General features: G+C 44.0%; 1 protein-coding gene across 7 annotated transcripts in view; it reads left to right on the forward strand.

Moving 5' to 3' along the window:
• Nucleotides 1–919: 919 nt before the first annotated feature.
• The window catches only part of LOC311235942 (AP2-associated protein kinase 1-like), a gene marked incomplete at its 3' end in the record, with an annotated part of 83,100 nt that continues 71,095 nt past the window's right edge, over nt 920–12,924 (forward strand). For all 7 annotated transcript variants that reach the window (XM_084323470.1, XM_084323473.1, XM_084323474.1 and 4 more), the window contains exons 1-2: nt 920–1,683; nt 11,382–11,500. In XM_084323470.1, the coding sequence (XP_084179596.1) occupies nt 1,521–1,683; nt 11,382–11,500 (282 nt within the window). In that variant the 5' untranslated portion in view covers nt 920–1,520. The remainder of the gene's footprint in view (nt 1,684–11,381; nt 11,501–12,924) is intronic.

Raw genomic sequence — 12,924 nt, forward strand, 5'->3', positions numbered from 1 at the left:
TATTCCAGAATGTTCCCTATATCAAAGAATGCTTTAGATGTTCTAGATTATTCCAATATGTCGTTTTTACAGTGTTCGAATGTTCCAGTATGTTCTGGAGTGTTCCAATTTTGAATCCAATATGTCTGCAATAATAGAATCCCGACGGGGAAAGCATTCAATAACTTCTGCGGATTTTCTCTTCCTGTTTTCGCTTGTGACTTTTCACCTAGATCCCTGATTCGTACAGCCACAATCGTTGGCTACAACCCTGTCCAATAATTTTCGAGATCGCCAAATGATTGACGGAACTAGAGCCCCAAGAGTCGGGAGTAGTATTTGCGCAATACCGTGTACTTCGCGCAAGCCTCACATATCGGCATGTATCTCGAGAACCGCTGAACGGATTTTGTCACCTGAAAGGGCTATCGACAGGCAAGTAATGGGGCTTTAATTCGATATATATATTGTATTAAAATATATGCACAACCGAGCCACTAGAGGTCGCCAAAATGCTGGTTGGCAAATCGTCCTCAAGAGGGCCCACATGTTAGCACATATAGCATTGTTGGCCTATATTTTATGATTACATAATGCCAAGGAGAGAAAGAAATCGGAAGAATATTAAAAAGCAGCTGAAAAATGCTCTTTAAAAAATTTGATCTAAAAGCAACAATAGTAAGGGAGGAGATAAGGATACACATATATATACACACAGACAGACACGTAGATACCAGAGCCGTTGAACATACGTATGTGGTTGCATCAATGAATGACAATATTGGGAAAAGGCTAGAAGGAAGTCGTAGACCGTTTGACCAACCAGATGAAGTGAAGGCGACGTGACGCGCATGACGCGGCAGCGCCGGAAGAGGGAGGAGCTACTCAGACTAGAATCTGGAGCTAGTCTCACCACCACCAGAGCAGTTAGCTCGCTGACCAGCCCACGGACCAGCCTCACACACCCGCTGCTGCAAAAGAAAACGGACTGGCGACTGACAAAACATTGAGCCATGGTGCAAATACTCTGAGGAACCGGTTGGTCTACATGTCACTGAGTGTTGAAGAAATATGTGGAATACGCTGCGTCGGACACTATCGAGCTGCCTGGCTGGTGGTAGAAGTCTAACATCAACTGACAGCTGTCATCATACATAGCTAGCTAGTTAGCTCTGATCAAAGCTAACTAGCGTTTTCTCATTCTCAGGCTGGCTAGCTAGCGAGCTAGTGTGTTGAGTGTGGAAAGCGGTGACCTCCTCCGCATGGACGATATCTTATTATTAAGAAATTTGCACATTTCTTGGCTCACTATTTGTGACGAAAAGCACGAGTTAAGTTAGACCTGAGAGAGCAGGGGATAATTTGAGATCTAGCTAGCTAGCCCCACCACAGCCAGACGCTGGCTAGCTAGCTCCGTTCATTCAATTATTCAACGCGTTTGCTAAGCTTTGCCTGCTGACAACAAGCACTATCTACATCCAGATATCTATCGTCGCTCCGAGGATACTAACTAAACTGCACTTTGGATAACGTCAGCGAAAATGAAGAAATTCTTCGATTCTCGTCGGGAGCTAGTGAATTCTGGGCCTGGTGCTGGGTCTGTCGGGGGGGGAGGCAGTGGTTCCAGCAGCGGGGGCAGCTTCATTGGACGGGTCTTCACCATCGGGCGCTATCAAGTGACCGTCGAGGAGATTGTCGCCGAAGGTGAACTGTTGTTGTTGTTGTTGTTGTTGTTGTTGTTGTTGTTGTTGTTGTTGTTGTTGACTACTGTGTGTTAGTGAACTTGTCTGCACAATCCACCACAGCACCGGCTTCTAGATGCGTAAACAAACACCCTCGAGCTGTAACATTGCCACATGTGGCTGGAAACAAACAGAGCAGTAAGAGGCAGGCCCCCTGTGGCCTAGCCAGCTCTTCTGTTTGTCAATAGAACATGGTCATAACCTGATGAGAGGTCATAGATGTATATTGGCCAAGATGGAGCAAAGCTATGCTGTAGCAATTGTTGTATTTGCTTGGAGTAGACTGTGTCGACAGTCCACCTCAGATACTGTAGGTGCAGTCAATCTGTGTGCTTCCCAAGTATACCAGTTTGCAACTTTGATGCAGTTTATCCAGGTCCGAACTAGACTCTTTTTGTCAAAGGTCTACTTTTCTGGTCTTATTAGGTCACCAAACAGAGTAAAAAAAGATTTGCATGCGTGTTCTACCAGCCGAAGAGCACAAACTCTGTGGAGGATGTGCCATTGATTGATTGCAAATTTTATTAACAGATTGCAGAATGGGTACAATACAGTACGGCTCAATACACACAATAAGGGGATGCAGACCAGAGAAAGACTTTCGTCTTGTTTACATCAGGGTCCCCCATTTTCAATTTCATCATAATACAAGAAGAGTCTAAAAGAGAGAGTATATACATTTGACGAAGAAACTGTACATACAGCCATACGCTGATTACCATGCAGGCAGATTCTCAACAATTTGTTCAGATCGTTACAACATTACAACACTCCCTACCTCAAGGGTGGGAGCAACAACAAGGCTCGAATGGATTTCCTTCTACGCTATACCACCACACCATGTTTAGTCATCTCCATTGACGTTTACAGTGACGTGACGACTCGAATGAACACGTAGGCTCGATTTCCTAGTTTGTAGTCACTGGCCATTTTTGTTCTGTGTTGGTTAAGCTTGATTTACTGAGGCTACTTGAGAGAACTTTACACTTTGCTCTTCTTCGTAAAGTCTTATGAAACACTTTTCTACATCAAAATAGTCTGTGGTCCAAACACAGGTTGGTTGTTGTTGTTTTTTTTTTGTTTTTGTTTTTTACAGGGGAAGAGATTACCCGCTGATCTTTCAGTCATCTGCTACACTCCGTTATCAAAGAGTGCCTGTTACTAAATAATGGATGGGCGAATAGTGATTAATTCATCAGCGGTATGGATGGGCACCATCTGTTGGGCCACCACCACGCACCACCATATCTGTAGTCCATCCACCCTAATTTCCTCCCCTGTATTCAGATTCCCTGATGAGAGTGGATAATTGTTCGCCTACTCTCTCTGTCTCTCTTCCCTAATCAGTTCTGGAGATAATTAGGCCTTGATTCGGACAGGCTTGCAGTCGAGCGACGTTGGAGTACTAGTTACTGATGATGATTTTGAGAGTTACTGAACATTATGAATTGAAAATGCGGGACCCTGATGTAAACGAGACGAAAGTCTTTCTCTGGTCTGCATCCCCTTAAAGGAACACTCCAACATTTTGGGAAATATTACTAGCTTATTTGCCATCTACCCTGCAGTTAGACAAGAAGAGATACATACCTTTTTCTTCTCTGTGCATGCAGTAGGAGTAGGAAGACGTTGGGAACTAGGCTAATGGAGGAACCTACTTCCAGTGACTGACGCTAAGCTAGGCTAAGGGTGCGCCGCGCGCGTCTTCCTACTGCATGCAAAGAGAAGAAAAAGGTATGTATCTTCTTGTCTAACTCCAGGGTAGATGGCAAATAAGCTAATTTCCCAAAATGTTGGAGTGTTCCTTTAACAATTGTGTGTATTGAGCCGTACTGTATTTATTGTACCCATTCTACAATCTGTTAATAACATTTTCAATCAATCAATCAATAATTAGGCCTCGTCAATAAGATTTTGACCAGACTTTGTGCCACCAGATTCCCCAAATATATCTTGCATATAAGGGTAGTTGGAATGTTTTTCTACAGATCATATTTTCCTGCTCTGGCTGTGGACTTGCTGCCTCCGGTGCTGAGTCACTCCAGTGTGGCCGGAGCTGTTTGCTCAGGTGGTTTTGGTTGTAGGCTCGCTATTGGATGCTTGGTAGCTAGGTTATGTGACATTTGGACACGGTATACTGTAGGTAACTGTTCTCAATGTTGATCTCTGTTGGCCTGCAACTGCCATCGTCATTTGTCACACAAACAAGTTAGTTGAGAATAGCCACAAGCAACTAATAACCAGAGAGGTACCTGATGCAGGTGGGCCAAGTTATGATGTCAGGTTTGTTCTAGTTTCCGATGCTTCTGATTATGTTTGTTCAATGATGCATCTTCCTTTCCTGAATGTCGACTAGATGGGTTTCCTTCTGGCTGTGTAGAATTACCACGGGTAACATTAGCCCTCTCCAGGACTGTACGGACCGTGCCATTGTAACTGATGCGTTTCCGAGTCTTGAGTGCTACAGTAGGCCTAGTTCTTGTTCTTCTGTATTACAGAGACGACAACACACGCCAAGTAATCACTATTGAGAGTGCTTTGGAAAAACAAATCCCCCTTTTGTAAAAAGCTCCCGCTTGGTCCTATTCATGAGCTACCGTATCATAAGATAAAGTTGGCCATTTGTCTACAGTAAATCAAGACGGTGAGCGGTAACGTCAGTAGTGTTTCCTGTCGTCATGACAGCATGGTCGTGGAGCCTAAATTGCGTAGGGAACGCAACTGTAAACAATGTAGTAGCCAACTAGCCATGTGGTTATTTTTAGTGGGCCAAGGCCTTCGTAGCTCGCACACACGTTCCACTGCACCGACTGTGACCCGGCGTTGCACTGTCCACTGCACCCCTCGTAAATAACGCCCCACGGCATGTGTCGTTCCCCTGTGCGTTTGCTCGAGTCGGCCTGTGCGAGATTGGGTGGTATTATCCTGACTGTCTAGTGTCTAGACACGTCAAGACGCAATGGCTATTTGTAGCTCCCCTTGCTGCTGTTCTGTCTAATGAGAGGGTAGGCTGCTGCAGGTCTGGATGTTGCTTAAGAAGGCTGCTAATCCGTCTAATTTCTCACAGACACTTCTGATTAGGTGCGGTGAGACAGTAGGGGCTTGGCGGGGCGAGAGCCCTTTGGAAGTTGTGAGTGAGGGGACCACGTACAAAACGGCAAGTAGCCACTCGGGTTTAGAAGTGTGCTTGTTCCCATTGTGCGCTCTGACTCGGTTTGATCTTCGCAAAGTGACGGTAATAAGCAAGTGATTAAAAGGATCATCACTAGGGTTGGGTACCATTCACATTAGAACCGGTACCGCTACCCGTACCCAACTGTACCCTTTTTCCGCTACTTTACTCTCTCTAATAACAAAACATTTATTTCAGTTGTAAAACTAAACCAAGTCTAAACTTCTCAATTTCACACAACACAAACTAAAACCCATCCCTATCTCCCTCTCCCAAACTGTTCCTACAACCATTATTTTATGTTGCATGATCCATGATCATGTATACATTTATTATGTATTATTACAATTTGTAATAATTGTTACAATTGCGCATCATTGGAATTGGGATTATTTTTGAACTGGGCGGGTCTTAATCTACCTGCTCTCAAATTACCGAAATGTGGCACAGATTGATCTAACGTGAATCGGTACTCTGTAGTACCGACGTAATTCCGTCGGTATCCTTAAAGGTATCGAGTTTGGTACCCAACCCTAATCCCCCCAGTCTGTTTGATGTTGAGCCTTCATTCTCTTTATAACAACACTGTTATCGCTGCAGCAAACGTGCCCAATAGAAGAGTAATCCCATGCCTAATTCTAAAGGAGTGATTCTAACGCATGGTTATTTCAGAGGCAGGCGGCCTACTGGCGGTAATGTGTCATTCCGACACGGCCTATTCAAGCGCTCAGTGAAACCTGCTGCTGAGCTGACTCCCATAGACCCATTGTGCTTCGTTCCTTTCTTTTCATTCATCGGAGAACTCACATTTACAGTAGCTCAGGGCTGTGGTGAGAGGGAGGCCAAACCTGACGTCAGACGGGCGGATCACGTGGAACCGTCCTTGGCTTAGTGATGCTAGCTGGATGACTCAGCCCTGTGCACGGCGGTCGTTAACACAAGCCTGGAAGGGCCAGGGTGAATCAGGGGCCTCTGTGACCGGGAGCAATAGACGTCTCTACGTGTGTGTATGTGTGGTGTTTGTGTAAAAGAGTGTTAGTGAGTATGTTTCTGTGTGTCTTTTGGCCAGTTTGTGGTGCACTGAAATTGTGTCTTACATGACCTCTTGTTACCGACACTATCACACCATCACATATTGCACTTTGTCTGATCGCCCCTTCCCTCTCTCCCCACTCTTTTGCTGAGTCAGTGGGGAGGTGGCGCAGGACTGTGGTCCGTTTAGAATAGATGCTGCAACGGGTAGCCTAATGTTTAAATTATCAGGAGGTTATAATTATTTTCCATTTACAAGTCCAACTCTTCAAGTCTCTGTATGCATGCAGCTCAAATTAATTGGTCTGTGATCAGTGATTCTGCTTCATTGTTTACAAACATTACCAACGTAAACAAAAACATTTTCAGCCAGAAAATACAGAGAATAGTACAGTTAAAAACGAATATTTACCTGCTGTCTAGTGTTAGTCCTAGTATAAGAGCTTGGGCATTTCCCCTGTTGTCTAGTGTTAGTCCTAGTATAAGAGCTTGGTCATTTGACCTGTTGTCTAGTGTTAGTCCTAGTATAAGAGCTTGGTCATTTGACCTGTTTTCTAGTGTTAGTCCTAGTATAAGAGCTTGGTAATTTGACCTGCTGTCTAGTGTTAGTCCTAGTATAAGAGCTTGGCCATTTCCCCTGTTGTCTAGTGTTAGTCCTAGTATAAGAGCTTGGCCATTTGACCTGTTGTCTAGTGTTAGTCCTAGTATAAGAGCTTGGTCATTTGACCTGTTTAGTGTTAGTCATTGTATAAGAGCTTGGTAATTTTACCTGTTGTCTAGTGTTAGTCCTTGTATAAGAGCATGGTCATTTTACCTGTTGTCTAGTGTCGGTCATTGTCATTGTATAAGAGCTGAGTCATATATACCTGTTGTCTAGTATTAGTCCTTGTATAAGAGCTTGGTCATTTTATCTGTTTAGTCATTGTATAAGAACCGAAAGGTTAGATGTAAGTAGTTAGTACATACTTACTGGTCACAGGAGATTTCAATAACGTTTGAATGGTAATCCATCTTGTGAATACATTTGTTGAAAGTACAACATCTTTGTTGGCAGTAGAGGAGGTAGAGGAGCTACTGGTAGATTATCCATCGGTAGAAGATTATGGACATTCATCATCTGTCAATACAGCATTTCCAACAGTAGTGGTGGCAAGCTGGACCAGGCAGTACAGTCTGAGAAGGACCAAGCTGGACCAGGCAGTACAGTAGTATACACACGGTCATGATCGGACTCATGATCGGAAGATCGCCGGTTTGAGCCCCGGTCAAGGCTGCTGTCGGAAAGTGGTGTTGTTGTCCAGCAGGGGGCACTCTGTCCTCTGGACTTGTCAGTAACAATCAGGGATGTGATTTCTCAGATTTCCGGTTTTTCTGACCTAAAATTCAATTCAATAAAATATTAATAAAAAAATATATATATATATATTTGAATATGTTTTGATTATTTTTCCACCTGGTCTAAGCGAAACGCGAAAGCAACATTTATCAGACCTGCTATTCTTGCATAACAGATTTTCATTGGCTATCGATAATGTTAGCAGTTTTGTTGAGTGGCGCGAGATGCTGTAAAGACGTCAACACACTAGCAAACACACTTAACACTGGATTGCTTTTGTAAAACTGACCAACCAGGGAAGGTTACTTGCAAGCAGTGCAGCAGTCTGCCACTCAAAACTACTCAAGGGAGAGCAAGCATTGTCCAGTTAATGTGAAGCTCTGTAGAAACATCAAACTCTCAAGCATGAGGTACAAAAGCCAACCTAGACATAACCAAGAAGCTGAGATGGAGAAAATGTCACCACCTTCATTCTCAAAATCGACCTGATAGCAAAAGAAAAGCAAAAGAGTCCATTAGTCCAACTGCAGCCCTTCGCAGTAGGCAAGACTTCCAGAGGGGGCCGTTACGGGGGTTGCACAATCTGGTTGCAAAGAAGAAAAGATAAGGTCCTAACATTAGTGTTTGAGCCAGGATGACTTGGGAGGGGTCAATGTTTAAAAATGTTAGGGGGACACTGAGATATTTGATAAATTTTCTTTGTCCCTTTCCTCTCCCACCTTCCTCTTCACTGTGAACAGTTCAATATACAAATAAAATTTGTTCATTCATTCAAATGGAGTGTTTATAAAAAAATATATATATAGTTTAGAAAATGTTCAGTTTTTTTTCCTTAAGGCGCAATCACATCCCTGAACAATGCCCCTGTTACGGTGATAGGGACACCGTACAGCTGCGAGTGCCGGCATTCGGATGAGACGCTAAACCGAGGTCCTGACTGAATTCGGTCGTTAAAGAACTCAGGACGCCTATCGTAAAGAGTAGGGGGGTTCCCCGATGTTCCTGGCCAAATTCCCAATCAGGTCTCTGACATCAAGGCCACCTAATCATCCCTTCCCCTTAATCGAATCTGATATCAATCCCTGTCTCCTGAGCCGTTCAGCCATTGTGTAGTGTGATGTGAGTGTATGGTAGCCAATGAGCCTGCCTAGCCCAAGGTTGGGTGCTACCAGTGGTGGTGAAGGAGGCAATTCCCACCCTACACGCGCTTTGAGTGTCTAGACAAACAGAAAAGCGCTATATAAATGCAATTAATTATTATTATTATTAAAGGACCAAGATGGACCAGGCCGTTAGAGACAGTCTGAGCATTGGGAATTACATTATTAATATGTTTGTTAATTTGTGGTGGGCCTGTCGGGTGCGACATTAACGGGGGCTCGGGGCAAAATGCCTGTGAAAATGGACAAAATGCCCTCGAAAATCATTTAAGCCCCCCCTTAAATGATTTTCGAGGGCATTTTGTCCATTTTCACCTACAGTTTACTGGTGCGGGAGCTTGGTGCTGGATTAGCGAGAGGCGTGCAACTGCGGAGCCGCAGAGCTCACAGTTGTGCCCGCACAGTGCAGTACTCCAATTCAGTCATTGGCAATTCAGCCATTGGGTGGGTGGCGCTGCGGAGCGTTCCCCAGACCGGACCTGATAGCGCCGCTGGCTCTGCGGCTCTGCAGTTTCATACTATTGGGATGAGTTTATCGCTTCGTTGGGAGGCGGAGGTTGTCGTTGGTTTCAGCGATCACGCAGCGTTGGGGGGCCGGGGGGGACAAAAAGCCCCAGACAGTTTACTAATGATATATATATATGAAGGAAAAAGAGTCAGAGAAGCAGATTCCCCAGGTCCTCAAATAAAAAAATGTAAAGCGGAGTACGATGGAGTCGTGGGGATTAGACTGGGTAGGGGTTGAGGAGGATGCTACCGGTCAACATATCATTTATTGCAAAGCTTGTCGTGAGACTCCGGCTGCAAACACGGCTAGTGTTCGAGGAGCTTGTGTGGATCTTTTTGTCCGCGGGACGAAGACTGTAAAATTGGATGTAAGGATGTTTAATAACCATTTTCATCATAAAAATTCAGTGCCCCCGAAATACAAAAAAGCCCCCGAAAATCTATTAAGGGGGGGCAAAAAAAGCCTTTGATTTTCTTTTTTTAACCCGCCCTGTCTGATACTGTGGTGGGCCACACTGCAATAGGTCAATGCAATGTCATTAGGCATTGTGGCTATTATGCGCACTGCATCCTGGTCACTGGATATTGGATACTGGATCTCTCTCTCTCTATCTCTCTATCTCTCCATCTCTCCATCTCTCCATCTCTCCATCTCTCTCTCCATCTCTCTCTCTCTCCATCTCTCTCCATCTCTCTCTCTCTCTCTCTCTCTCTCTCTCTCTCTCTCTCTCTCTCTCTCTCTCTCTCTCTCTCTCTCTCTCTCTCTCGTTCTCTCTCTCTCGCTCTCTCTCTCTCTCGCTCTCTCTCTCTCTCTCTCTCTCTCTCTCTCTCTCTCTCTCTCTCTCTCTCTCTCTCTCTCTCTCTCTCTCTCTCTCTCTCTCTCTCTCTCTCTCTCTCTCTCTCTCTCTCTCTCTCGTGTAATTAAAGCCTTAGGCAAAAGAAGAAAGGCTCTGACTCGTACGCTGGTGAAATGTCTCTTTGAAGAACGTTTTGTTTCTTCTCCTGGTTGTAGATGGTTGAGGGAGAGGATAGGGCTGGGCGATATGGAAAAAAATCATATCGCGATAACGATATGATCATTTTATTTTATTTCTCGATATCGATAATTATCGAATTGTTATAAGTATAATTTTCTTTTTTTTTTTAACAACATAAGTATGTTTATTTTGCAGCAATTCTTTGTCATTGCCGCCATCTTTAGTGTTACATCCCCTCACACTCCAGTTCTCAGGCTGCAGCTGGTTTAAAAGCTAAAGTAAACCGGCTTCTCTGCTGGCTGTGGCTCCAGAGGAGTTGAACAGTTCTGGCTCTGCTAGTTTATTTTTGATCTTTTGGCGCTTTTTTGGTGGACAAACCACCGCACATGTGCACTGTGACTCGTGACTGGAGTCTAGTTCTGCTAGCACACATAGCCTACTGTGTACAGACGGTTTCAAAATGTATTTTAAATTAGAAAGCAAACAAAATAAATGGACAAGAGAAAAAGAAATCTGAATTTGGTCAGTATTGTCATTTGGACAAGCAAAGCCATTACTTTAAGTTGCAGGCAAGAAAGACAAGTCTGTCCACTGTCTCTGGTTTTAAAACTGCCCTGTTGCAGGTATATATAAAAAAAAAAAAAAACGATTTATTGATTTTTTTTTAAATTTCGATATTCGATATCGATTATTAAAATATATCGCGATATTTATCGTTATATCGCCCAGCCCTAGGAGAGGATCCCGATGCAGAAGACATATAGTCTAACTCCCCCATGTGGGTCGGCAGTACCAGGGGACCCCTCAACTCTCCCCTCTGCCCTGTCTCCTGTGAAACTTCCTCTAGTACCTACCTGCCCCCCCCCCCCAAACACACACACCCCACCCCACCCCACCCCAACTGAACTGCTGACTCACATGCAGTGCTATTTTGAGCCGACATTATCGGCGTGCCTCTCTGCCAACCAGACTTCCACACAACGCATTCCATTCTGTATCACTCCTTCTTTCGATGTGACACGCCACGAGTGTGTGTGTGTGTGTGTGTGTGTCGTGTGTGTGTGTGTGTGTGTGTGTGTGATGTAATGAGGAGGAGATGGTGAACGCATTGGAATAATAGTCCTGCTTTAAGCCACTCAGCAGCACACAGTTCAGGCGTTGTCGTCCTTCTGAATAGACAGACTGATCCCAAGACTGTTGACTGTCGAGACGCAGTCTCTGAATTGTCTGCATCGGAGGTTAAAGCACTGTGGGACACTGGGGCTGGAAATGACTTTCACAACACAATAGAGACGGTCATGGCATAGATTCCTTTGTTGCATGCCACAGTTCATAGAAGATAATGTCTCTCTGTCTCTGTCTCTCTCTGTCTCTCTCTGTCTCTCTCTGTCTCTCTCTCTCTCTGTCTCTCTCTCTCTCTCTCTCTCTCTCTCTCTCTCTCTCTCTCTCTCTCTCTCTCTCTCTCTCTCTACACAGGAGGTTTTGCCATTGTTTTCCTGGTACGGACTCACCAGGGGGTGCGATGTGCACTCAAGAGGATGTATGTCAACAATGAACACGATCTACAGATCTGCAAGCTGGAGATCCAGATCCAGGTAAGACCGGGCCAGGCCTGTTCACAGAGCATGGGATCCAGGTCTAACGGTGAAGAAACTCACCATTATTCATGATGGGAGAGAGAGCCATAGAAACAGGTGTAGTCAGGCACTGGTCTGAACTTGTGTGTTGGAAGGGCATACTATCAATCACACTGATGTTGGAGGAGCAGTGTGATATACTGTATATCTGAAATGAAGGGGGGGGAAAACGTATTTGACTATTATGCACTCTCTGCTACTAGGTCATCTACCTTGCCTGTATTACTACCTACTATGCCAGTATATCGATACTATGCACTCAAGACTGTAGCACTCAAGTTCGACACTGTTTGATGAACAATGTTACTGACTCTTAGCTGCCAGAGTTGTACCATTCCTGCTGACTTGTTGTACACAACTTGTACTTTAATTCACTTTGGATAAAAGCTTAAGCTAAATTACTAAATGTAAATGTGTGTTTTGAGTGTGCTAGAATAGCTAGCAGGTAAGCTGGGTTCTTCCCAGAACTGGCCGGCGGTCAGCGCTAAATCTATGTTGATTCCTCCATCGGGAGCTGACATAGACTGATGACCACAACTTCTTCCATAATTTAATAATAATAATCATCTTTATTTGTATAGCACTTTTCAAAACAGGGTTACAAAGTGCTTCACAGAACAGAATAAAATAGTTAAAAACAAACAACAAAAAAACATTGTAAGAGGAATAAAAAGCTTAACAAATAAAACCAATAAAATAAGAGCAAAAAAGGGAAAAGATATATTTATAACAAACAATTGCAAAAAAAGAAATACCATACACTATTTACAGAAATTTTGTTTCGAGAAGAAACTTAAAAGATGTCACTGATTTTGCTAGTCTGAGATTCTCAGGCAGGGAGTTCCACGACCGAGGGGCCCAGAAAGCAAAAGCCTGGGATCTCTGGCTAATTAGGATATGAAATATAACTCTGGAGCCTGTATAGCTTTAAAAGTGATCTGTAAAATCTTAAAATCGGTTCTGAAACCTACAGGCAACAACAAGTGAAGAGAGGCGAGGATGAGTGTAATAGGATCACGTCTCCCAGAATGAGTTAAAAGTCTAGCAGCAGCATTTTGTACCAGCTGGAGGCAGGAAGTGGCTCTCTGACTCAGCCCTGAGTATAGGGAGTTACAGTGATGTCTAACTGTGATGAAATAAAAGCATGTATGACCTTTTCAAGGTCTGTAAATGATAGGAAGGACTTAATGTTCCTCAGTTGGAAACACAATTGTTTGACCATCAAAAAGGAGATTAGGGTCAAAAATCAACTCCAGATTACGGGCAGCAGACTAAACATTGGTGGACAAGCTGCCAAGATTAGACTGCAGAGAGCTGATGGCATTTTGGGGCCAAATAGTAGAATCTAGGATTTTGCTTCAGTAAGCTGGAGGAAGTTCTGA

Source organism: Notolepis coatsorum (genome assembly GCF_963971535.1).
Source record: "Notolepis coatsorum genome assembly, chromosome: 10".
NCBI classification, from domain to species: Eukaryota; Metazoa; Chordata; class Actinopteri; order Aulopiformes; family Paralepididae; genus Notolepis; species Notolepis coatsorum.